This window comes from Thamnophis sirtalis, unplaced genomic scaffold (assembly GCF_051295495.1).
Source record: "Thamnophis sirtalis isolate CommonGarterSnake01/CBP01778 unplaced genomic scaffold, rThaSir2_p1.2 scaffold_5, whole genome shotgun sequence".
In the NCBI taxonomy this organism is placed as follows: Eukaryota; Metazoa; Chordata; class Lepidosauria; order Squamata; family Natricidae; genus Thamnophis; species Thamnophis sirtalis.
In genome coordinates this window covers 128,281,613-128,304,562 of record NW_028261385.1, presented here as the reverse complement: position 1 = coordinate 128,304,562, position 22,950 = coordinate 128,281,613, and the positions used below count along the sequence as shown (strand labels likewise).

The following is a 22,950-nucleotide window of genomic DNA, read 5'->3' as shown; positions in this document are numbered from 1 at the left end:
GTGAGACTGTGACTGGCTCAAAGACTCAGTGAGCAGCACGGTCAATTGGAAAGTTGGACCTGGGTTTGCTGGGTTCTAATTTAAACCCCAGTCATGAGGTAGCTATGTGTGTGCATGTTGTTTTTTTTATAATAGATCAGAAATGCATCATCGCTGCAAGCGTCTAAGCTGTCCTCTGGCAATAAGCCTTATTGAGCTCATATTCATATACTGCGGGTAAATTCAGAGCCAATCTGACACTTTAAGAGAATGAATGAATGAATAGATCCCAAAACATTATGGTATGTCTTTGGAGCGATGTTTAAAGATTACAGACTCCATTTAAATCAATCACTTGCATTGTCTTTTGAGTTTACCTCCTTTATTTCTCTCTAAGCTAAGTATATCTATCTGGCTAAGTGGTGTGTATAAGAAAGAGAGTGAGATTTGGAAGGGCACCATTGGGTTTCAGATCAGTGAGTATCTTTCCCCCCCTCTACACATTATTTCCCTTTGTGTGTATCTTTGCTGATCTTTCCGTTTCTTCCTGTCTCACTAATATAAATTTTCTGTATTACTGGAGAATTTCATAAGCATGTTATAAGGTTATGTTTAAGGTGCACAGCCTCAAAATCTGGGTAAAGAACTACCCCGCTAACATCTGCAAGCAGCACTCTCTCTCTCTCTCTCTCTCTCTCTCTCTCTCTCTCTCTCTCTCTCTCTCTCTCTCTCTCTCTGTGTGTGTGTGTGTGTGTGTGTGTGTGTGTAGGAAGAGAGGAACTATCTTAAACAGGATCAGGAAAGAGTATTTTAAACTTCTCAATCTTGTGAAGTTAATAAAAGAGGCGTCGTCTGGAAGAAGGATGGAGGGAGAAGGAATGCGTAGTTGGATGTCTTCAAGACAATTGGAGCTGCCTGGTGAAGACAATGATCTGGGGGAGTGGATGGGCAAGGGAAGCAAAGACCACAACACTGGCAGAGATTTTAATCCGAAGCAGGTGCTTTACCAGCCATCTCTGGCAGTGGCCTTTTGAAGTTCCACTTTCTGTTGAGCGAGTTGCGGCAAGTCACGAGCTGTGGGACGGTAGCCTGGACAACTCTCTCTCCCCCCGGAACCAGCTGGGGAACGTTTAAGGACTACGAGGGAGTTCAGTACCTCGGACAGCTCCCGCCGGCCTGCCACGTACACCCCGCCTCCCCGCCACTTACTCGGAGCTCGGAAAACTAACCGAGGCGCATTCGCCTCCGCGCAGCGACGCTGCAGTAGCGGGAGCGGGCGAGGGGAAGCCCACCCACGCGGCTTCCCGTCTCTTGCCTTCTTCCTTGCGGGCTCGGCTTGGGAAGCATGGAGCGGAGAAGGTGCGAAACCTCGGGAGGTATCCCGCGACTGCAGGGACTGCTTTTGCTTTTCCGTGAGTACAGGCTTTCCCGCCTTTAGCAGGGACTCGCCTCTCATCGCCCCGACCCCGAAAATGTTCCACCCATTCGCCTTTTTTTCCCCAGCTCGGTTTGGGGAAAGGGGAGTGGAAAACAGCCAGAAAAAGATCGCTTGTGTGTCCTGGGTGTAAGAAAAATAGATGCGACTAAATAGCTTTCCTCCCCCCAGTCCCCACCGCCCCGGGGAAGGTAGATCGCTGGAGTTCCCTGCCGAAATTCTAACTGATTAACTTCATGCCCAAAGCAGGCAGAAGCTGCCGGTAGAGAGAAATCCCCCCCTTTCGGCAACCTAAATCTGAATCCTCTCGCTTCTCTTTCCCTATTTTTCTCTCTCTCCCAACAGATGCACTAGCTGGTGGGCTGGCAGAACAAGAAGCGGAAAACCTTTCGGGCTTATCTCCAAATCCCGAAAAGGCTATTTTTGTAGTTCGGGAAAACGGAACAACCTGCCTCATGGCGGAATTCGCGGCGAAATTAGTCGTCCCCTACGAGATCTGGGCCACTAATTTTGTGGATGTGAGATTCTCTTCATTTGAATATCATCTATTAAAAACGGGAGAAGGATGCATTTCAATATGTGGGGGGGGGGGTATCTGTGCTTTAGGCTTGTGTGTGTGTGTGTGTGTGTGTGTGTGTGTGTGTGTGTGTGTACGCGCGCGCAGGGGGAGAGAGACAGAGAATTAATCTTAAAATCGCAGCTTTTTAAAAAGCGGCATGTTGCTAAGGCGATGCAACTTCACTTTCTCCCCCGCCCCGTCACCCACACGGGGGAACTGCAGCTAAAGCCTCGCCAACCCTCCACCCCTCTACATATAGTTTCCAAAAAGAGTTGTCTATCCTGCCTCCCGCTCCTGGTCTCCTTTCGCTGCAGAAAAGACTAAAAAAATAATAATCGTGGAAAGTGCACAAAGTTTACTTCAATCTTTTTTTCTTTTTTCATACCGCGGTGGGGAGGGGAAGAGAATGACACTATACAATTACTCATCTCGAGTCCCCGGGGAGAGGAGGTGCGGGGAGGATGGGGGAGCGTTGGTCTATTATGGGTAATTATTACATCTCGGACGGTACAGTAGTAAATAAGGTTGCGTTTCCGTCTCTAACCCATTGTGGGGAGATGAAGCTAGTCGTATTTATGTTCTTATAATCTATTTACATTGGGCAGCGGGAGATGGAGGTGCGAGGATGGGGAACCTCACTCCTTTTTCCCCAATGCTCTTTGTGGAAGTGTTGTGGGGACGGGACCTAACGCGTCCTTGCGTCGTGTCTTGTCGTGCCTTCAGATGGTCAGCGAGCAAGCCTACATCCCGCTTTCCCGCGGAGCCGAGGAGCGAGGCAAATGCAGCAGCAACGAATCCGAGCTCCACATTTCCTGGCTCAACAGAGCTTACACCCTCAGCCTTTATTTTGTCAAGGTATCGATGGGAAGACCGTCCAAGGTCCGCCTCGAAGGAGAGGCCCGGCAAGGAGGGGGAAAATGCCGGGGAAGTGGATTGGGGGGGGGGGAGGCAGAATCACCTCGCAGGACCCGAGAAAAACCCGAAGTGAAGGAATCAGCCTGAAGTTGGAAAGGGGGGGAGGGAGGAAAAAAATCGGTAGTGAGGTGGGAGAGAAATATAATGAAGAGACCCACCTCAACGTAGCTATTGTTTGACAACACGGAGAGTTAGGAAACTTGATATCATCATCATCTTCACCTTCTTCTTATTATTATTACTTTATTCATTAAACGTGAAACTCAGCCAACTGAACATTCAAAAATGCAGCACAAATACCATTGACTGGTGTTAATGGTTAATACGGTTTGCTGCCAGCATCCTAGGTATCAACCAAGTACCTTAAAATATAAATTATTATTATTATTATTATTATTATTATTATTGCTGCTATTATTATTATCATCATCATCATCATTATTAAATCTTTGGTGAGATTCACAGCCTTTGGAGCTGTTTGGTAGCTCAATCGCTCGAGTCCTAACCATGGACGTAGGAACTGTTAAGTAACCTCGGAGGATATTATTATTATTTATCACTATCATCATTATTATCATTATTATTATCATCATTATTATTCGACCGTACGCCGTCGCCAAAGGGCGCCGAAGAAGGCAACCGACGGATCAAGTCAACCTCCTTCCCTCTGCTCCGGGGAATCTCCCGGGAGGGCGGCCGAGCACAGAACGCTACGAGAGGGAGACGGGCAAATAAATGTCCGCTTGGCCAGGCCGGGCGGGCTGGCGGCGAGCCTTCCTTTGCCCTGCCTCGACTGGCTCTTTTCTTTGCCCCTCTCGACAGGAGACTCGTAACAAAAGCTCTGGCCCCGAGGCCTGGTGGAAGATGAGCAAAGTCCAGTTCGTTTACGACAGCAGCGAGAGCACCTACTTTAAGGGCGCCGTGAACCGTAAGTACGGCGCGGCCAAAGCCCTCAGGCCTGAGGGTCTGGGTGGCGGCTGGGGGGAGAGAAGGATAAGAGGTAGTTGGTGGTAGGGGTGGCCCGTTAGAAAAACCTGGCGCTCTCGTTCCGACCCGAGGACCGTGGAAAGGTGAAGCAGAGGCGGCCAAAGTAGAGAGAGCGAGAGCGAAAGAGCCGCCCAGGCCCTGCAGTTCACGAGCGACTTCGGAACTCATTGTTTGCAAACCTCGAAGTCTCTGCAAGCGCTGCTGCGGCGGCGGGAGGGAGCCTGAATCATTTCCAGCCGGTCCCCCTCACCGTTTTCCTCTCCAAACGCGTCTGCTCAGGCCTGAAGCCGCCGCCGCCTCCCCTCCCCGGCCCGCAGTGCGGATAAAGCGAGCGCCCACGTTTCCCCGACGGCTCCTCCTCCTTCACCCCAGATCCCCCTTCTCTATCAAGATCAGCCGACTGGGGCCTGGATTCTCTTCTTGGCTGAGCTGGCGGGGCAATAGCAATAGCAATAGCAATGATCTCGCCTGAACCGGGCTCCGGCTTGGCCTTTTGGGCTTTTCCAAAGCCGCCGGCCGGTTTTAAGAATCTGCGGTTGGCCTTGAACTTTTCCAAAAAGAAGGGCATCTTTGCTACCAACCAACCATACTATACGGCCCCCAGGCCAGGCGCAGATTTGTGCGCCTTTGGAACAAACTGATGCCTGGCCCGACCATTAGCCTGGATTCCGAGCAAAACAAGCTCCCATACTACCGATAGTAAGTCCTGCTTAGGTTAAAATGAAGCTGATGGGAGTTATAGTTCATATAAAAACAGTGTTACCGCAGGCTTCGATGCCCGGGCATTGCTCTTTTGACATATTAAGATGGAAGCAAACAATTAAATCAATATAAAATATTAGAGAGCCCCTTTTCTATTGAAGAAAACCTCCAGAATTGTAAAAGAATAAAATTACTCTATTCTTAGGAGGAAAACAGGACTGCACCTTTTTCATTTCTAATCATTTATAAATCAGAACTAAAACAAAACCTTAAAAAAAAACCTGGACAAGGTTTATTTAGCTAAAGTTAAAAAAAAAAACTCTTTGCCCAAATGATATAACAGTTATTCTGCTTGTTAGGAGATAGCATCTGTAAATCATTTCTGATTATTATACTGTAAACCCATTTGTAATGAAGGAAGCATTCTGTACTGTAATCTTGGGCCCAGCACTTTTTAGTGCAGTGTTGGGTTTGGACAGTTATAGAGGGAGTTTCATGTAATTCCCTGAAGGGCAATTAGAATAACTTGATTTTATTTCATGGTTGCCTTTACTTGGATTTTGGAGTTGGTAATCCTCTTTTTTGGGGAGGGGGGAGTTGAAAATTCAAGTAATCTAACATAGAGAACGGTTAGTAGATGCTGCACATCTCAAATATAACTTACTGTGCTCTAAAATATGACTTCTAATAATGGTCAGTGTTACCATTGCATTTCTTTGTGTTTCTTTCTTATGGGCTTCCTCTTGGTGTTTCTGTTTGTCACTGGTTACCCCTGCAGTGCAGAATGTTCTAGGGTTTGTCCTGTCCCCCGTCCCGTCCCCCCCCCCGCCATTGCTGCATTGAAGCATGCCCAAGGCATACACATCTGTATTTTATCTGTTCCTGAGTAATTTGGATCATTACATCTTTGCTTATTTCTAAGTATTAATTAGGAAGAAAAGTCTATTTTAAATTAAAAGTAATGTATACAAAATGCTATGGTATTTTTTCCATGTGGCTTGAAGTACACCATCTCCTTCACATATAACGCAGTAGTATTGGTCATTATTTGTGAATGTATAGCTTAGCCAGATTGGATAGGCTAGAGAAATCAGGATCTTTTTAAGCTGTTCAGTGTAATTCTTTACATCTGTATTCCAAAATAAATTCTGTTGAATGAATTGTTAGATGAGTGGTTGTACAGGTGCAGTCCATTTTAACAAAACCAGGATATTTTGTTTTACTCTTTCTGATTCCCACCTTATTTATTAAGATTTTCACATTTTTTTTCATCATGCGGGTTGTTTATATTTTGAAAATTTACACAAAAACACACATACACACCATTTTCAGTCTTAAATGTTTGCAGTGTGCTTATTAATCCACTCGGTCCATTTTCCCTATACTTTGGAAAGTTGATATTTTTTGTGAGAGGGTTGTGGACAATACAGACCTTCATGAATGTTTCCCCTTCTGATGAATCATTCTACAATTCCATTCATCCCCACAAGCATATACGTCTGACGAGTTGTGAGTTGCGATCTGCAATGTCCAGAGGTCATTCCAATAGGACTCGTCATCTGGATTTTTTTTTTAGGCCCATTTCTGCTCCATCAGCAGTACTTTGCGTCATCCAGTCACTCAGGACCCATTTGTGATGTGGCTCTGAAGGGGTTACATGTGACTACATGACTGGTGGAGTGTGATTCCCTGGGAATGTTATCTGCAAAAGGGTGGCGTGGTTTTTTCCCCAAGCTGGATCTAGTCATAGAAAGCTAATAATAGCACTGCTGGTAATGCTGAATTTCTAGTTAGGACTTGCTATTCCTTGTGGGATCATCATAGCTGCTGTCATCAGCATAAGCCATTAGGTGTTGAACTGTGAGCATCATTTTAGGATCCTAATGGGAAATAAAGCATCTTTTGCTTGTGCATTTAATGATTTTCATCGCATTGTGCTATGTAGTGTTGAATACAAGGACTGGAGGAATGTCACGAAAACAGAAATTAAGGTTTTATGCTTCTAATCATGTACAACAGAAATGAATGTTTCCTGACATGTATGAGAGAACATATGTCTGTTCATCTGCATATTGTTCACCTCTCTCTTGCTGTCCAGTTCCTTCCAATATCTGTCTATTAGAATTTCAGGCTAATTTGTAAGAGCACATATTAACATCTCTAAATATATTAGAGAAACGATTTTTCTTTCCTGCAAACACGGAAGACTAGGCAAATTCTTAATGTTAATCTTTATCTGATTTGTAAAAATAGACTTTTCATATTAAGTAAGTATATATATTTTAAAAAGAATACACAAAATGAAAAGAAAAAAGTGAAAAAAGGCTAAAAGAGGGAGAAAAAAGGCTAAAAACATACAAAAATACAAACTGCATATTTACAGGCAGTGTTGATATTCAGTGTCCACATTTTTTGGTCTCTTAACAAAGGAAAAGGATTTTTTGATCAATTTGTTCTTTGGACATTAGACAAAAGTCTTTTTAATGTTGATGCTATTGAAACCTCACAATGTAGAGAAGATATTTATAAAATAGATTAAATGCAGTTGGTCATGGAATGGTGAATTAAATAGTCATTGGTCTAGAAAAAAAAATTACAATAGTCATGTAATAACAATATTTTCCTCTTGACAGCGGGGAAACACACAGTCACAACACATCACCTCTCTGCTTTAGTCACCCCAGCTGGGAAGTCTTATGACTGTCAAGCTCAGCAGACAATCACCTTAAGCTCCGGTGACCACCAAAAATCGGTTGTTCTCTTGCTGTCAGAGGTCCGCCTCCAGCCATTTGACATCAGCTCTGATTTTGTTTTCAATGAAGGTAAGGGACCCCTGGATGCTGGGCAACTTAAAGATGCAATTTGGAAAGTCAATGGAGACTCTCTTGACTGAGGAAGGAAGCAGTTTTTGTGGGCGTTTGGGGTGGATAAAGGGCAGAATTTCATATCGTAGATGTGATGTGATTCTTCAATGGGGAAGGCTCCTTCCTTTAATTCAAAAAAAAATATGGTGTGTCTAGTGCACTCACTGGGAAATTTAATGTAAGGTTAGTGATGTCAGCAAGGCTTTGCCTTGAGAGAAAGCATGGGGCAGAGGTTTGCAGCAGCTATAGGGAGGGGGGAAATGTGAGCGACATGAGCAGACCCAAGGAAACATGGCACCGAATGAAGAGTAAATGATCTCCAATGGCATTCCTCAATGCCTTCTTTCAAGGTTTGTTTTTTGGGGGCGTTTTGCTTACTGGAGATTTTATTTCTCAGTAGGTATAGATTCATCACTATTCTGGCAAAAGATTTATGATCCTAAAGTGAAATTTTCCCTAGTCTTTTTTATATAATGCATACTCTATATTCTTCTGGCTCAAGGATGTTTTGGAAAATCATAGAGAATTTATTAAATGTTTGTCATGTAACAGTGCATGGATGTTATAATCCAGTGTGCATAAATAAGGATCTGAAGTTATAAGAAAATCCCTGATAGATTAGGCTAAGTATCCAAATAGTCAAGCAATCCAATGCATGAAGCTAACAATCCTGACAGGGCTTGTTTTCTTTCTTCCAGTGATAGCTGTCCAGAGATACTTTACTTTTGAATAGGAAGAGCCTGACCCTCTATAAAATAGACATTTTAAGAATAAAGCAGATATTCTCTGTATTTCTAAAGGACAGGGTAGAATCAATGGGGGGAGAAATGGTAGGTGAAACCTTAGAATCTCTTCAACAGTGGAATGCTGAAGGAGATGGGGATTTCGATTGACAATTGGAAGTGGTAGGTTTCTTCAGAACTATGATTCTACCATGGCTAATAATAATTAGCCTATCTAATCTTCTGTCAAGGGATCCATAAATTCCTAAGTAATGCATTGTACACAAAAACATACAGTTTGTATATTGTGAGTCTATTTTTTATGCTTTTTAATAGATAAGCAGAAGCACTGAGTAGGGATTTGTTCTCCCATTGCATTTTATATACTATCCTGGGTTTATGAATCATTAGTATTCGTAAAGTCTAATCGACTTGCTTGGTCGTGCCTTCCTTTTTTCTGATTTCAAGATCATTCATTGGTGAGGTTTATGAAATTCCACATGTACAGTAGCTGTCCTGGTGGTTTAATGTTTGTAATATTCTCTAGTATGGATTTTGCATTTTTTATTACTAGAGTGCTAAATGCTACATTGTTGATGACACTGAGATTCCCATCATTGCCCCTTGACTAGCAACAGGAGGGCAAATTAAAATCATTGAGCTAGTTATCACCATGGTAAGGAGGCTAGTAACCATTTTGTAAATAATCTCAGGTTCAGGCTGGCATGCCTTATGAAAGAAAGAAAGGAAGGAAGGAAGGAAGGAAGGAAGGAAGGAAGGAAGGAAGGAAGGAAGGAAGGAAGAAAGAAAGAGTCATCTCTCTTGCATGAAGAGTATATGAAGAATAATAAATCTGTCTATTTTGATTTGCCAAGATAGCGATTCCTATATGAAAGCAAAGTGCACTTGTTGTAATTTCTGTTGTTATGACAGTTTTTCCACATTAATCTTGCTAATCTGAGTTTGAAGAAGTTAGTTCTTTGGATTAATTGTCTCCAGTATTCATTGTTGCTAGAGAAATCAGAAATTTGGCATAATAATCAACTGTTTGATCCAAGGCCTCAGGTTGGTGATGCTATAATTGTTTTCCCTGATTAGTAATTAAAATCCATGTTAATCTCTGCCTTAATCCATCTTTTCCCATTGTTCCAGTATGTACCCATTTTATATGACAGCTTGATGCTTCTTCATATTATGCTGGCAGATCGCACTACACTTGCATCAATTTATGATAAAGGTTGTTAACAGGAAAAAAATGTGCTTTTTTTATGGCTTTCCCCCTTTCCTTCCCTTCCTTTCCCTTTCCCTTCTCTTTCCTTCAACAGTAGGAATTGCTATCCACCTTCTGCTCAGTTGTTGCTCTCATTTTGAATTCTTGACATTAGTTGAGTTCAATCGTGATTTCATATAATGAACTTTATGTAGTTCTCAGTCTGTAAAATAGGGACATGCGCAACTTTGGCTTGTATAGTGGACTGGCTCCTAATTGAAATTTCCACATATGCTTTCATGTCCCCTGGGCAAATTCTCTATTGCTTATTGATCCAACTCAAAAGCATTATCATTATAGTTTTTACTGCAATACAAGAATAGCACCTCTAGCTATTTTAGCTGACATGTAAATTGTTCAGAAAGTGTATCCTTTATAATCCCAGAAATTCAAGAGTGGCGTAGCATGTCTTCCTACATTAAAAAGAATAGTATGAAGAAAAGAGTGAATTTTGGAAACTTTGAGGGATATTTAGTGTGTTGGCATTCTAATTTGAGTAAAGTATGCATTTTAAGCAGGTAGCTTTCGCAGGCATTGTGCAAGATATTTTTATACCAGAGGTAAAGGGCAATATGTTATTTTTCTTTCTTTTTCTGAATTTTCCATCAAGACTGAAAAAGGACTTATAGGAGTACTTGAAAATAGCTATGTCTTCTTTACCGTCAGTTTTTAGCATCTATCCTGCAGCAACTGCCTCACATTGCTTAGTGCTAGGACTGACCCTGAGTTTTGGGCAAAAAGGCCTACTACCTCTAAAGTTTCTTGATTAGTGGACCACAACTGTCCACAAGCACACTTTGAGAAAAAAAAAATGTGTGGTTCTCTTTTATTTATTTAGTGGTGAGTTTGAGTGAGTTCCAGGGCTGGATTTATGTGCGTGTCTTAATTTTATTTCTCAAAGGCAAACATTTTAAATGACTCTAGCCATTTACAACAGGGACGCAGGGGCTCAGTAGCTAAGACACTGAGCTTGTCGATCAGAAAGCTTGCCAGTTTGGCGGTTCAAACCCCTAGCACCACGTAACGGAGTGAGCTCCCGTTACTTGTCCTAGCTTTTGCCATCCTAACAGTTTGAAAGCACATAAAAATACAAGTAGACAAATAGGAACCACTTTGGTGGGAAGGAGTTCTGTGCACCTTTGGCATTTAGTCATGCCGGCCACATGACCACAGAGACGTCTTCGGACAGTGCTGGCTCTTCGGCTTTGTACCATCCCCTAGAGTCGTGAATGACTACCTTTAGTCATTTACAGCTGTCCTCCCAGGCTTTCTCCCTTTCTGGCTACTTGAAAATTGCAAGCGGAATCAAAGCAGACAATAGTGGGGGGCTGAAGGGGGGGGAGAGGATTGCACCACATCAGGTTATAACTTTTACGACAACATAGCATATGAGCATATAGGATCCAGCAGATTAAAAGATAACAGGAGAGACTAGATATTGTCTGCAGGCTAGTGAACTGATACTGTTCTTCCAGAGGGCTTCCTGACCTGAAGGTTTTTAAAACTGACTTCTTTCCCAAGTGCTCTCCTCATGATGAGGGTTTTCCTCCAGTTAGTTTTCTTATTCTCAAGTACAGCCATTATTTCCTCCGTGAACATGTTTGGTCATCAAATAGGCCTGTTTTCTCTGCTCCCTGCAATCCCTCACACTGAATAGTTGAATTGCACATACACACACACACACACAAACACACAGACATATATGTGTGTGTATGTGTGTGTTTTATTTGTGCTGATAAATAAATAAAGGGAGATTAGTATAGATCTATTTCAAGCTATTTAGCTCTCATCAGTTAGCCATACCCTTAATTAATTAATTAATTAATATATTTATTGATTTATATATTTACATATTTATATATTATTTATATATATTTATATATTTACGCATATAGCTGCCCATCTCACAAAAAGATTTTGGGCTGCATACAGCACAACAGTTAGAAGATCTAAAAATATCAGAATTAAATAAAATAAACAGTTAAAACCCAAGACTGTGGGGGAACCAACATTACTTAATCTCACATAGCCACCTTGTAGACGCTCCCTGGCATCTCCCCAGCTGGTGGGGGAAAAAAAACATGTTTTAAATGCCTTCCAGATTAACAGAGATGAGGTTAACCTGATCTTGGTGTGAATGATGTTCCAGAGGTCTGGGGCCACAGCACAAAAGGCATGCCACTGGATCTTATGATATGCATCTCCTTGGAGATGGGACCCTCAGCATACCACTCCAGCCTGACCTGGTGGGATGGATAAATTAATTGGGAAGAGGTATTTCCCTCAAATAACCTATCACCGTGCCATATAGGTCAAAGGTCAAAACTAGAACCTTGAATTGCACCTGGAAGCAAAAAGGCAACCAATGCAGCTCGCAGAACAAAAGACTAAAAAAGCATCAAGCTGTCATATAAAATGTGCACACTCCTAGGGTGCATACATAACTGTCCACCCAGCCGCATTCTGTGTCAGCTGATGCTTCCTTGAATGCTCTTCAAGGGCAGCCCCATGCATGTTTCAGTAATTTTTGGAATGAGATGTAGATTCATCTCATGGGAATGGATTCAAGGCACATAAGTTCAAGAATGCGGTGTGTGGAAAAGGAATCATAGTAAGATAGGATGGATCCTATCAAAGACAGCAGCTATGCATTTTCCTGAATGTAGGCGTTTTCAGACAATCGGCAGGTTAAGTGATAAGAGAGTTCTGTCAAAGAGACTCAGTCCCTTTTATTCTCGTAAGGACTTATTTATTTCTACATTATATTTATTTATAAATCACATTTCTATACCTGCTATCTCACAGATTTGTGACCCTAGGTGGCGTTTGATTAAAAAGGACAAAAATAAAAATAAAAAAGTCAATCAAGCACAAAAGTTACTACCGTGTTTCCCTGAAAATAAGACAAGGGCTTATTTTCTTTTGACCCTTGAAATAAGCACTTGGCCTTATTTTTGGGCAGGTTTTATTATTTTTGAGGTGCAGGAGGTGGCGAGCGTGGTCACCTCATGGCTGCTGCTGTGTTACAATATTTTCGGGGAGGATTTATTTTAGCGCATGTACTCAAAAGCCCGATTGGACTTATTATCCAGGGAGGTCTTATTTGGGGGGAAACAGGGTAATAATAAAATTGCAGAGAGAGTTATTGTTATGGGCATTAATATTCTTCCAACTTCATCAGAACCGCTTTATTGCTAGTGCTGTGCAAACAGCACCAGCAGCAGCTATCCTTGCGCTGGTGGTCATTGGCACATGCGGTACTAAGCAATGATCCATCAGCTTGAGCAGTAGGAAAGGATGGAGGTAGGACAAGACGTATTCACCTAATGATTGAAGAACATCGATTTGGGTTGCTTGCTTTGAATTCCTAATTAGGCTTAAGATGACATGGTGAGATCCAATCAAATTCAGTTTTATATTTGCTTACATCTAATAGACAGAATCTTGCCAGGCTAAAGCTACAACCTTCTAACCTAATAGATATGCCCTGGGAGATTCTAAGGTATGGCCAGTCTAAATGTTTTTCTGCTCCCCTTCCAGTTCAGGATTGTGCAGTTTGTTGTTTTGAGTCCTACTCTGGGATGTGCTGCTTCTCCTCTGGGAAGCTGTGGGTGCAGTTTCCAACATTTTCCTCTACTTCTTAACCTGCACATTTTATCACACCTGAGCATGGACTTTCAAGGGCATAAGGGGCTTGTTTCCCATTAAAATTGTCCTACTCCTTGGTTTCATACAACACAACTTTAACACAATGGGCTTAGGAGATCTAGATCGAAATTCTACATCCTGGGGAACCCGAAGCCAGTCAATTTTCTTCTATTCAGGTTAGAATAGTTGAGAGGGTATGTGCATGTTGATGAGGCATCTGTATATTGTCATGAAGTCTTCCGAGGAAAATGAAAGTAATCATTTAGTTTTGCGAGAGAAATACCTGTATGCAAAATAACGCTTCTTTCTGTCTCTCTTCATTCTTCTCTTTTCTCTGTGCTGCAGAACATAAATGTCCAGTGGACCAAAGAGAACAATTAGAAGAAACCCTTCCTCTCATATTGGGCTTGATCTTGGGCTTGGTGATTGTGGTAACCCTCGGTGTTTATCACCTCCATCTCAAAATGACAGCCAACCAAGTTCAAATTCCACGGGACAGATCAGAGTATAAACATATGGGATAGCTGGTAAAGGAAAGTGATCAGCTCAAGCAAAAGCACTTTTCCCCTATAGATCAGGGCCTCTTATACACAATGAAATATACTGTATACTGACAGAGGGAGGAGTGGGGGACGGGAGGAGGGATGCAAGGGGAGGGTGGGGTGGGAAGGGGAGGGGATGGAAGAACAGCCATTTCTCAATGCTTAAAACAGGGAAATAACTTCGTCTTCTCTGGAGAACTGACCCAACAGGCAATGTTCCCTACATTGGCCATGCATCGTTTCCATTCATGTGGTGGTGGTGGTGATGAAAATGGAAATGTATGTTTTGCTCTAAAAATGTATTTACCTCAATGGTGGTGAAGGGAATGAGGACAGTGATAAATGAACATGTGGACCCTTTCATTTCCACGTTCGCTGGACTACAGTTCTCACCATTTCTATCTTTGCCTTGCTAGCTGTGGCTGATGAAACTGGCGTACCCCATGACACACGCTAATTAGTTCTCCATCCACAATGGAAGCCCATGGCTTGGATCAAGGGATCAGGGAACAGAGTTCCTGTGGTGGGGTGTTCACAGCTTATGGGAAAATTCGGATTTCTTTTTCCTTCTGCTACATTTAGCATCCTGTGAAAAATCTGCATGGAATATTACGGGGACTTTGCACAATAGGATGAGAGCAGAAGTTCAAGGGAAAAGGGAAACTGACAGAAATCCCATCTTCTTTCTCCATGCCTGGGGGCTTCCATCAGATTTCATCTGTTCCTTCCTCTAGCGCTCCTTCAATTAATGGAGTTGCTGTTGTCAGTCCTGTTTTTCCAAAGCTCTAGGAATGGTAGGATTCTCTACTCAAATCTCACGTATTCCCAAAGGAATAACGCCACTTGGGTAAATTGATACAAAACCCTCAGGACTTGCTCATACGATCCCGCCATCTCATTTCCCCTTCAGCTCATCTCAATTTGAAATGCATTTCAAACAGAGCCAAGATTAAGATTCTATGGTTTTAAAGCTTGGAGAATTTTATTTTGTATTTTTATTGCTTATTGAAATGCTTTGGCACCCAAACAGTTTTATGAACGTTGCTGCTCAAATCACAAGAGTTATGCTCTGGTGTGAGAAATGCTTATAGGCTGTACACTTTGCATGTACTGTGACTGAAAAAAAAATGCCTACTGCAATGTAATGATTATATAAGATTATCACCAAGAAATGTTCATCTTACTATGCAGAAAACTTCAGGTGTTATAAATAACTGATGTGTAAATATAGATATGGAAGTAAACAGCAAAAACCAATAAATCCTAAACTATGTTGCTTAATGTGTATTCTTAATATGGAGCATTTAGACTAAATATTTTATTGATACTCCTTGGCAAAGAAGAAAGAACGAGATGCAATAAAATGCTAGAGGATTAAGGAAAAAGGACTCTGCAAGGGAGAGGCCTCCAGCTATGTAAAGGATAGTGTTTTGGAAGGTCACAACCCCCTGATCACAGTCAGTTTTGTGGGATGGTTCTTTAGAGGAAGAGATTTGGTTTTATCCATAGCTTTCCATCCATCCATGGAATACAGTATCCCCAGAATAACGTGTGCAGATATTTATTGGTGGCTCAGGGTGGTTTAACTTTGGGCCAGGGTGGTGATTTATACACTGCAGTATGCCATAAACTGGTTTGTTTGGCTTGGATTCAACAATATAGTCATTTTGATTTTATTCCACAGACCGCAGTTAAAACAAATCTGACTTAGTTCAATGCAAGCATCCAGAAGAATGTTTATGGCGCATAAATACAGGAGTCCAGTAGAGTGCTTAAAGCTGGCTCCATCTATTCCTTGCTGCAGGGGTGTCAAACCCGCGGCCCGGATGCATCATGTGCTGGCCCCGTCCCTACCCGGTTTAGCGAAGGAAAAAAAGTCCCGATACGTCACGTGACACCACTGTGACGAGTTTGACACCCCTGCCTTACTGGAAAGCAAATTGCTTCAACCTCTGAAGTTCTGGTTATATTGTTCCTAGGATTGGTCGGACTTTAGGAAAGGGGGTGCTCCCTCTTTTCATTGCTTCCCCCCTCCCTCCCCGGAAGCTCGAGAATGATCCGTTTGCTAGAAAACGGTGGAATCGTAGCATGATGAACATAAGAACTGGTTAAACAAAGTTCTTATCATAGTATTCATTTCAGCATTATAATTTAGGGAAGGTAGGAATCGTGTTTGTTGGACTGCATTGAATAAGGGGAATTGGAGGAATTAGAAATCCAGAACTGACGGCTGCCTTATCTGCTGAGGGGTCAGATATAATGGTACTCTCTCCAGAATTGCTCCTGGTTTCATATAAATTGGAAAATAAGTAAATAAATAAATGTGAGATTATTGCAGCAGTATACAGATCAGTCAGATGCTTACACTGATTTTTCTCTTCAAAGACCAAGGACAAAATACAGAAATGATTTAAAACAGGGTTTCATGGAAACAAACTTTTATAAAAAAAAATAGAAGTGTCGTCATCACCATTAGACAGACACAGAGACACACACACATACACGCACACAGTCTACCCTGGATGGGGCACTGCTTCATGAAACAGTCCATGGACTTTTATTGAAGCTTTGCAGAAGTCAGAGAGACTTCCTTATAGACTTTCACTCTGAAAAAAATGATGTGGCTCCATGATTAGTTACAAGTATGGATTTCTATAGATGGATTATTCTGGCAGGATTTATAGTTGTAATTGTCAAAGCTATATCGTACATTTTTCTCCTGCCATGATAGTTCATTTTTTCTTTCTGGTATCAGGTATCTGGAGTATATTTTCTTTCTCAAAGTAGTTCAGAGCAGCATGAAAAAGCCCAACATCACCTGCCCTAGGAAAAATAACTCTATTTGTAATCTTGGAATGCAGTTACCACACAGTAGTATGGCTGACCTTGATCCCCCTTGATTTCAAGCATAAAACTTTATGCTGGGCTGGTTTAGTATTATGAGTAAATCTGGCGCTGCAGTTTGTCCATCACCATATCTGGCCTGTACAGCTTTGAATGACCACTAGATATCAGCCAAGTCTTTTGTTTTCATTACGCCTTTGCTGCCATCTTGTGGTCATTGTAACATTTGCATCCCAGTTATGGTATCTATAAGCTTAGCATGTGGATGCACAATTCATGGCTCAAATATCATATGGCATATGCCCTTCTCAACTTGGGCAACAGAAGTCCAGAGCCCTTCTAGATTTCCAGGAAATACACGAAAAGAAAATTATATCAAATAATTGAGAAACAATTAACTATATTTAATATTACAGTAAATCACTTAGCATCTGGCTTAAGCGCATGTTGATTTTGGGGTGTGCCATTCTTAGTGAACCATTCAGAATGAATGTTGTCAACAACCTGAAAAAAGGTGGTGTCTTAACACTAGATGTGAAAATGAGTGTGGCTTGTTCGACAAACCATGGTCAGAAATCTTGACTTGTCACAGTGTGCAAGCTTTCTATGTAAACTATCTGAATAATTAGTAAGAAGCAATTTATTATGAACTTACAGCAAAGCAATATGCTTATTTCAACACTGCCAATGAGTCATCATCACCTGCCATATTTGGGACTTTAATCTCTCTGAGGAAGGTTGAACATTAGGTGGAGTGATGCATATAACTGTAACCGCCACCCCTTCACTATTGCTTCTAGCCAATCCCAGCATCATCTATATGGGGTTATCAATCCTGAATATAAATTATATTCACCAGAATAGAGTTTTGAGAATTACCTAAAATAAAGACGGGCAACACAGAATTGCAGGACCTTATGTAGCGCCTACTGTTTATGAAATCCTAGTATAACCACCAAAATTAGTTGGAAGTTGGGCAACCTGTACCTTGTATGTATGTATAAATAAATAAATAAAATTAGCAATAGCACTTAAGACTTATATACCACCTCATATTGCTTTACAGCTCTCACTAAACGGTTTATAGAGTCAGCCTATTGCCCCTAACAATCTGGGTCCTCTTTTTACCCACCTTGGAAGAATGGAAGGCTGAGTCAACCTTGAGCTGGTCAGGATTGAACTGCTGGCAGTCAGCTGAATTAGCCTGCAATACTGCATACTAACCACTGCGCCCCCATGTATTCACACCATTTCTAATGGGAAAGAAATGATAACTTGTATAAACCTTAAAATGGCTTCCCTCTCAAAAGAGACTCCACCTGCAGAAGGCAACTCCAATCCTGTCTACTATACTATGTAATACCATTCATGTTTGCATTATGACAACCTCTTTTCTTTGCCTCCTCCTATCAAAAGAGGACTCTGGGAAACAAAATGTATCTACCACCCACCCACCTACACCCGTCCAAGATGTAATAGTGCCTTAATTCTATGCGCCTCTGAATGAAAGAGCTTGTGACCGAATGTACATTCAAAGAAAAGTAGTGCATCAATGTACACAGTGTAATGTGGGGTTCTCACTTGAATTTTTAAAAAAGCGATATACAGAATGGGAAAAAAATATCTTAATTAACCACTCATTCACAAATCAGCAACCTTCTAACTTCTAGGTTGGCTTCTCTTTTATTACAATAGGTATCAACCAACTTACTGATAAAATGAAAGCCCACCACAATGCAAAATGCTCTATCCAGAGACATTAGTTTTAGGATCAAACAGTTTTCTTCAAGTGAAATCAGGTGAAAATAACCCAAAATAAAAAGCAAAATCCAAGTTAGAAAAGACATGGCTTTAAAGTTATACATAACGAATAAATAAATAACCCCCTCCCACTGACTTAAATAATTATGGAGCACTTAATAAAGGCAAATCCCTCCAGGTCTATGGTAAACATGCAAATCTACCAAACAAGCAACATAAGATTAATTGTAGTTGCCATTGCTGAATTAACATTTCAAAGGGGTTTAGACAGCTTTTTCTCCTGTATGGCAAAACACATTAACCAAATTTTACAACACTTTGATTTAAACTCAGAAAACGCCCACTGAGTGGTTGACTTCTAAAGCCTGAATAAAAATAATGAAGACAAATGGGAAGCATTGGACTTGGCACGGAGTCAAATGAAGCAATATCCATGTTGCTAAAACGAAGCAGAAATTCTCTTGCCCGCAGGTGCCTTGGGTGGGTGTCCGTCACACGTGAAGCTAGAAAAGGAGACTCAAAACTGGCATTAATGTGTATGCAAGCCCAAGTGTCTGCTAAACTATTGCTGCTGTTAAACTCCAGCTTATGTACTTACAACTTGTGGGCAATTCACAGTGTTGGGCAGTGCAGGTGATGCAATGGAATGATGAAAGTCTGCTCTGGGCTATCCAGCTTTCTTCATTTGGTAGCCTAAACTAGGAAATGAGTGAATACTCCGATATGTGAATGTGGGTCAGGCCCTTGGTCTGCCTAGCTTAAAGACTAGCTACAAGGACAGGCAGCAGCTCCTTGGAATGTCCCACTGTAAGAGATTCCAGAGATGGATGAAGATACTGGCTTTTCAGTACAGTATGCAACGGCAGCTGTATTTGCTTGGATGACCTTGTCGCAAGACATGATGTTAGTCCACAAGGACAAGGGACAAGAGAATTTAGGGAGAGGGAAAGACAGATCAGTAGTTCCAGGCATTCCACTTAGGTGGTGTGATGGCACAGGTTCCACCACAAAACCGCGGTAGACAAAAGCGCGGTAGACAAAAGCGCATATGTGACGTCATCACAGCGCGACGAAAAAGATCGAAAAATGTAAAAATAAAGTGAAAACCTTACCCTAACCCCCCCAAACCTAACCCTAAACCTAACTCTTAACCTAACCCTAAACCTAACCCTAAACCTAACCCTTAACCTAACGAAAAACCTAACGCTAACCCTTAACCTAACGCTAAATGTAACGGTTACCCTAACCCTAAACCTAACCCTTACCTTTATGTGAATCGGCTTGCTGTAATTTTATTTTTATTTCAATTTTTCGATCTTTTTCGTCATGCTGTGATGACATCACATATGCGCTTCGTCGACCGCGCTTTTGTGGACCGCGGTTTTGACGGGTCACAGATGGCACAAGCCACTGTTTGCGGACAGCAGGGATAATGCTCTTAGTGCTCTGCCCCAGCTCCGGGATGGACATTCATATACATGGTGAATCATGGTGGTAACTTATAAACAGAGGACAAGGAAGGGCTACTGGAATTCAGATGGAAGCATAACCACTCAGCTGAAGTCATATGGAGTAAGCAACCCAATCTAGCACCACACAGACAGTGGTCTGATTTGCAAACTGGTCTCATTTTCGATCTGGCATCATCCAATGTTATCTCTGGCTGAACCCATTGCTGGAATACAAGTCCTATATGTTTTGATCCAGTTAGGTCTCTATGAGACAGTAAAGGCTGCACCAACATGACACACGTAACTTGGTTCATTAAAACCCCCTTTTTAAGCCTACACGGTATATGCATCCATAATCTAATCAAGTGGGTTCGTGTCACATAACTAATAACTAATTCACAAAGAAACTAACAAAAGTTAATGCCAGCAAGCTTAACAAGTGTGGATATGACTGACAAGTCATCTTTCACTGACTTGTTTCAGCGTGGGGTAATTTCAAGCTCAATGTACATAGCCAGAAATGCCATGGTTATTGGTGGCCAGCCAAATTTCTTCTCGATCTGCCGCTTTCTCCTCTGTTGTTCTTAACCGATCATATGCTTACCACCACAAAAGACGTGATACTTTCATCCAGTGAATACAGAATCGTGACACAACCTTTTCCATGAGCATGAATAGATTTTTCCAGGTGCTTATCGCTTCAAAACAACACTGAAATCTTGACATTTTTGTGGGTGAATGGAGAAATGAATACAGCATTGGCCAGCAATTTGAACATTTGCAAAATGAAGCCATGTTTGCTTGGTACAGATAAGCAAATCTAATCAACATTCCGAGCTGCACGTGTGTGCGTGTGCATGTAAGTTTGTTTCTCTTCAAAAGAGATAAAAAAGTAGGAAAGCTCTCGCTCTAATACTTGCTAAGTAATACCGATCACCTCCACTAGCAACTGTGACACCAAAGTACATAAATTATCAAAAGCAATGTACAGAAAATTACAAATTCATTTCAAAATACATCACACTGCTATAACCGAGATAAAAAGTGCTTCTTGGGTTGTTTTTCGTTTTGTTTTGAAATTCAGAAAAAAAGTGTCTCTTTTGAAGCAGAAGATTCTCCTTTGATCTGCAATAAAAGTTTGGCCTTCTAGTGGGGTAACGCTGGAAGTTTCCCCCTGCTTCACCCCAAACCGTATGGTTTAAAATCAAATCCTCTTGACTCAGGCCAAAAAAAAATCCCACCGTGGTGCATTTCACCCAGGAGTACTAACTGTCGACATTGTCAGGAATTAGCCAAGTTACATCTTCACTGTGACTCCTTCACGGTGTGCTGAGCCATGCCAACAGTGGCATATTTCTCACTGGATCCCTACTGCTTGCTGCTCATTTGGCAGCACCCAACCTCATTGCTTCACTTGTTTCCTGGAAAACAAATAAACGAATAAACAAAAGCAGCCGCATTTAGTGGTGCCGATATTGCCTCATGAGAGGCACTATGCAAGATGGAGGCCCAGCCATTTTCAGAAATGGGTGCCTCAGGAGTTCTTGTGCTGATCCTCTCTGTGAAGGTTCCCTCACCAGCATCAAGTCTAAAAATCCACGGAGAACTGATGAAACCTGAGGAAAGACCAAAATGACACTGTGAGGCCACTAACATCTAAACCACATCTCAGAGGATTGGGGCTCGCAGATCAAAAGCAGCTTTCAAAGGTCTTTCATTTAACACATACCATATTTTTCAGAGTATTAGATGCACCTTTTTTCTCAAAAAAAGAGGGTGATTTTTTTCATTTTTTATTCTCTTACATACCCTTTTAAGTATACATTCACACAATTGTTCTTCTTCTTTACATTCATCATTCTTATACATTTATTATTTCATTTAATAAGTTATAATATAGTTTGGGTTGCTTTATTTACCATACCTTCCTCCTTTTGTAACACCTCCTTGTTTTCACTTTCTTTTCTCCCTCCCTCCCTTCTCTACTTCCTTCCTTCCTTCCTTCCTCCTCTCCTTCCCCTTCCTTCTTCCCTTACCTTTCTCCTACTCCTGCTCTTCCTCTTCCTACCTTCTCTCCTTCTCTTTCTCTCCTTTCCATTCTCCTCTCCTTACTAAAGAGAGTAAAAATTTGGATGCGGCTTATACACCAAATGTAGCCCCACCAGAGTCCCAAAAAATGTGAAGCATGGAAGCAGCGATGGTCTGTGGCTATCCCTGCAGCCTGGAGCAGCTGACTGGGGGTATTCTGGCAAGTCGGATCCACCCGCCAATCAGATGTGCTGAATCAGGCTGCAATAAGTGCTGAAGCTGACCTGGCTGGTCAGAGATTGCAGCAGCAATCACATTCAGAAAGCACAGTAACTGATTCAGCAGGATTCCAATTAATAATAATATACAATACATTACCAAAAGCAGGTTTTCCAAGGTAGCAGTAAATACAAGCAAAACACAAGCAGTTTCACTTTCAGTTCTATCTAGCCTAAGCCAGACTCCTTCCTGTCTCCTTGCTCACACAGCACATTTCAGAGTTCAAATATCCCTCATTGGCTGAACCTGTTACCATGTGTCAGCTGAATACCATGGATTTCTTCTTCTCATTTTCCTCCCCCAAAACTAAGGTGCATACTCTGGAGCATCTTATACTCTGAAAAATACGGTAATTTACTTTGTACAATGACAATGATTTATACGGGGAGAAATTTAGCTGGCCTCAGCAGGAGATCTATCGGTTTCCCCAAGCTTTGAGTCAATCCTATGCTGTGTTATCCATGTGTGCTTTTCAATGATAGTTGCTGTTGTTGTTGCCATTTTATGTAATGCATGTGATTGATATTTCTGAAACTCTTCACTTTTACTCTGCATTTTTGTATGGTTTTATTATTTAATTGTACCCTCTTGGGAAATTGCTATTAATTTAAAAGATGCTATTGGGGGGTGAGGGGAATATTCAGGCACACATTCTTACCAGGGATAATGCAGTTCTATGTATAAAAATTGTTGGTTTTCTTTATCAATAAACAATAGTACAACTGGGAATATAAGGTATAATTACAGTATAGCAGTGCAAAACCCTAAACATTCATCTTCTGTTTTGCATGGCGGACAGAATTGAATGCTACATATAGTTTACCTTTTTTTAGAACATACAGAGGAAGTGTGATGGTTAAATGGAAGGAGAAATGCAGGTATGTCAACTGCTTCTGCTTGGAACACTCTATATAAATATTCTAGTGAAATATAAATGAATGCAGAGATTAAAGTGAGTTTAAGC

The 22,950-nt window shown here is 41.5% G+C and overlaps 2 protein-coding genes across 4 annotated transcripts in view; one reads left to right on the top strand and one right to left on the bottom strand.

The window, feature by feature from the left end:
- Positions 1-943: 943 nt before the first annotated feature.
- Positions 944-14,900, top strand: LAMP5 (lysosome associated membrane protein 5). The gene is made up of 7 exons (XM_087716866.1): positions 944-1,391; positions 1,760-1,932; positions 2,697-2,828; positions 3,711-3,816; positions 7,211-7,399; positions 13,427-13,608; positions 14,206-14,900. The coding sequence occupies exons 1-6, from the start codon at positions 1,325-1,327 to the stop codon at positions 13,603-13,605; spliced, it is 846 nt and encodes a 281-aa protein (XP_087572992.1). The 5' UTR covers positions 944-1,324; the 3' UTR covers positions 13,606-13,608; positions 14,206-14,900.
- Positions 14,901-17,089: 2,189 nt separating this feature from the next.
- Positions 17,090-22,950, bottom strand: part of PAK5 (p21 (RAC1) activated kinase 5) — a 121,853-nt gene continuing 115,992 nt past the window's right edge. For all 3 annotated transcript variants that reach the window (XM_087716865.1, XM_087716864.1, XM_087716863.1), the window contains one exon: positions 17,090-21,295. In XM_087716865.1, coding sequence (XP_087572991.1) covers positions 21,140-21,295 — 156 coding nt within the window. In that variant the 3' untranslated portion in view covers positions 17,090-21,139. The remainder of the gene's footprint in view (positions 21,296-22,950) is intronic.

What these genes read in the sequence shown, in the direction of transcription:
- LAMP5 (XM_087716866.1), top strand. Translation starts at nt 1,325, where the DNA reads ATGGAGCGGAGAAGGTGCGAAACCTCGGGAGGTATCCCGCGACTGCAG. An exon ending in GGGACTGCTTTTGCTTTTCC is followed by an intron (nt 1,392 to 1,759) that starts GTGAGTACAGGC and finishes CTCTCCCAACAG; the next exon opens with ATGCACTAGCTGGTGGGCTG. An exon ending in CTTTAAGGGCGCCGTGAACC is followed by an intron (nt 3,817 to 7,210) that starts GTAAGTACGGCG and finishes TCCTCTTGACAG; the next exon opens with CGGGGAAACACACAGTCACA.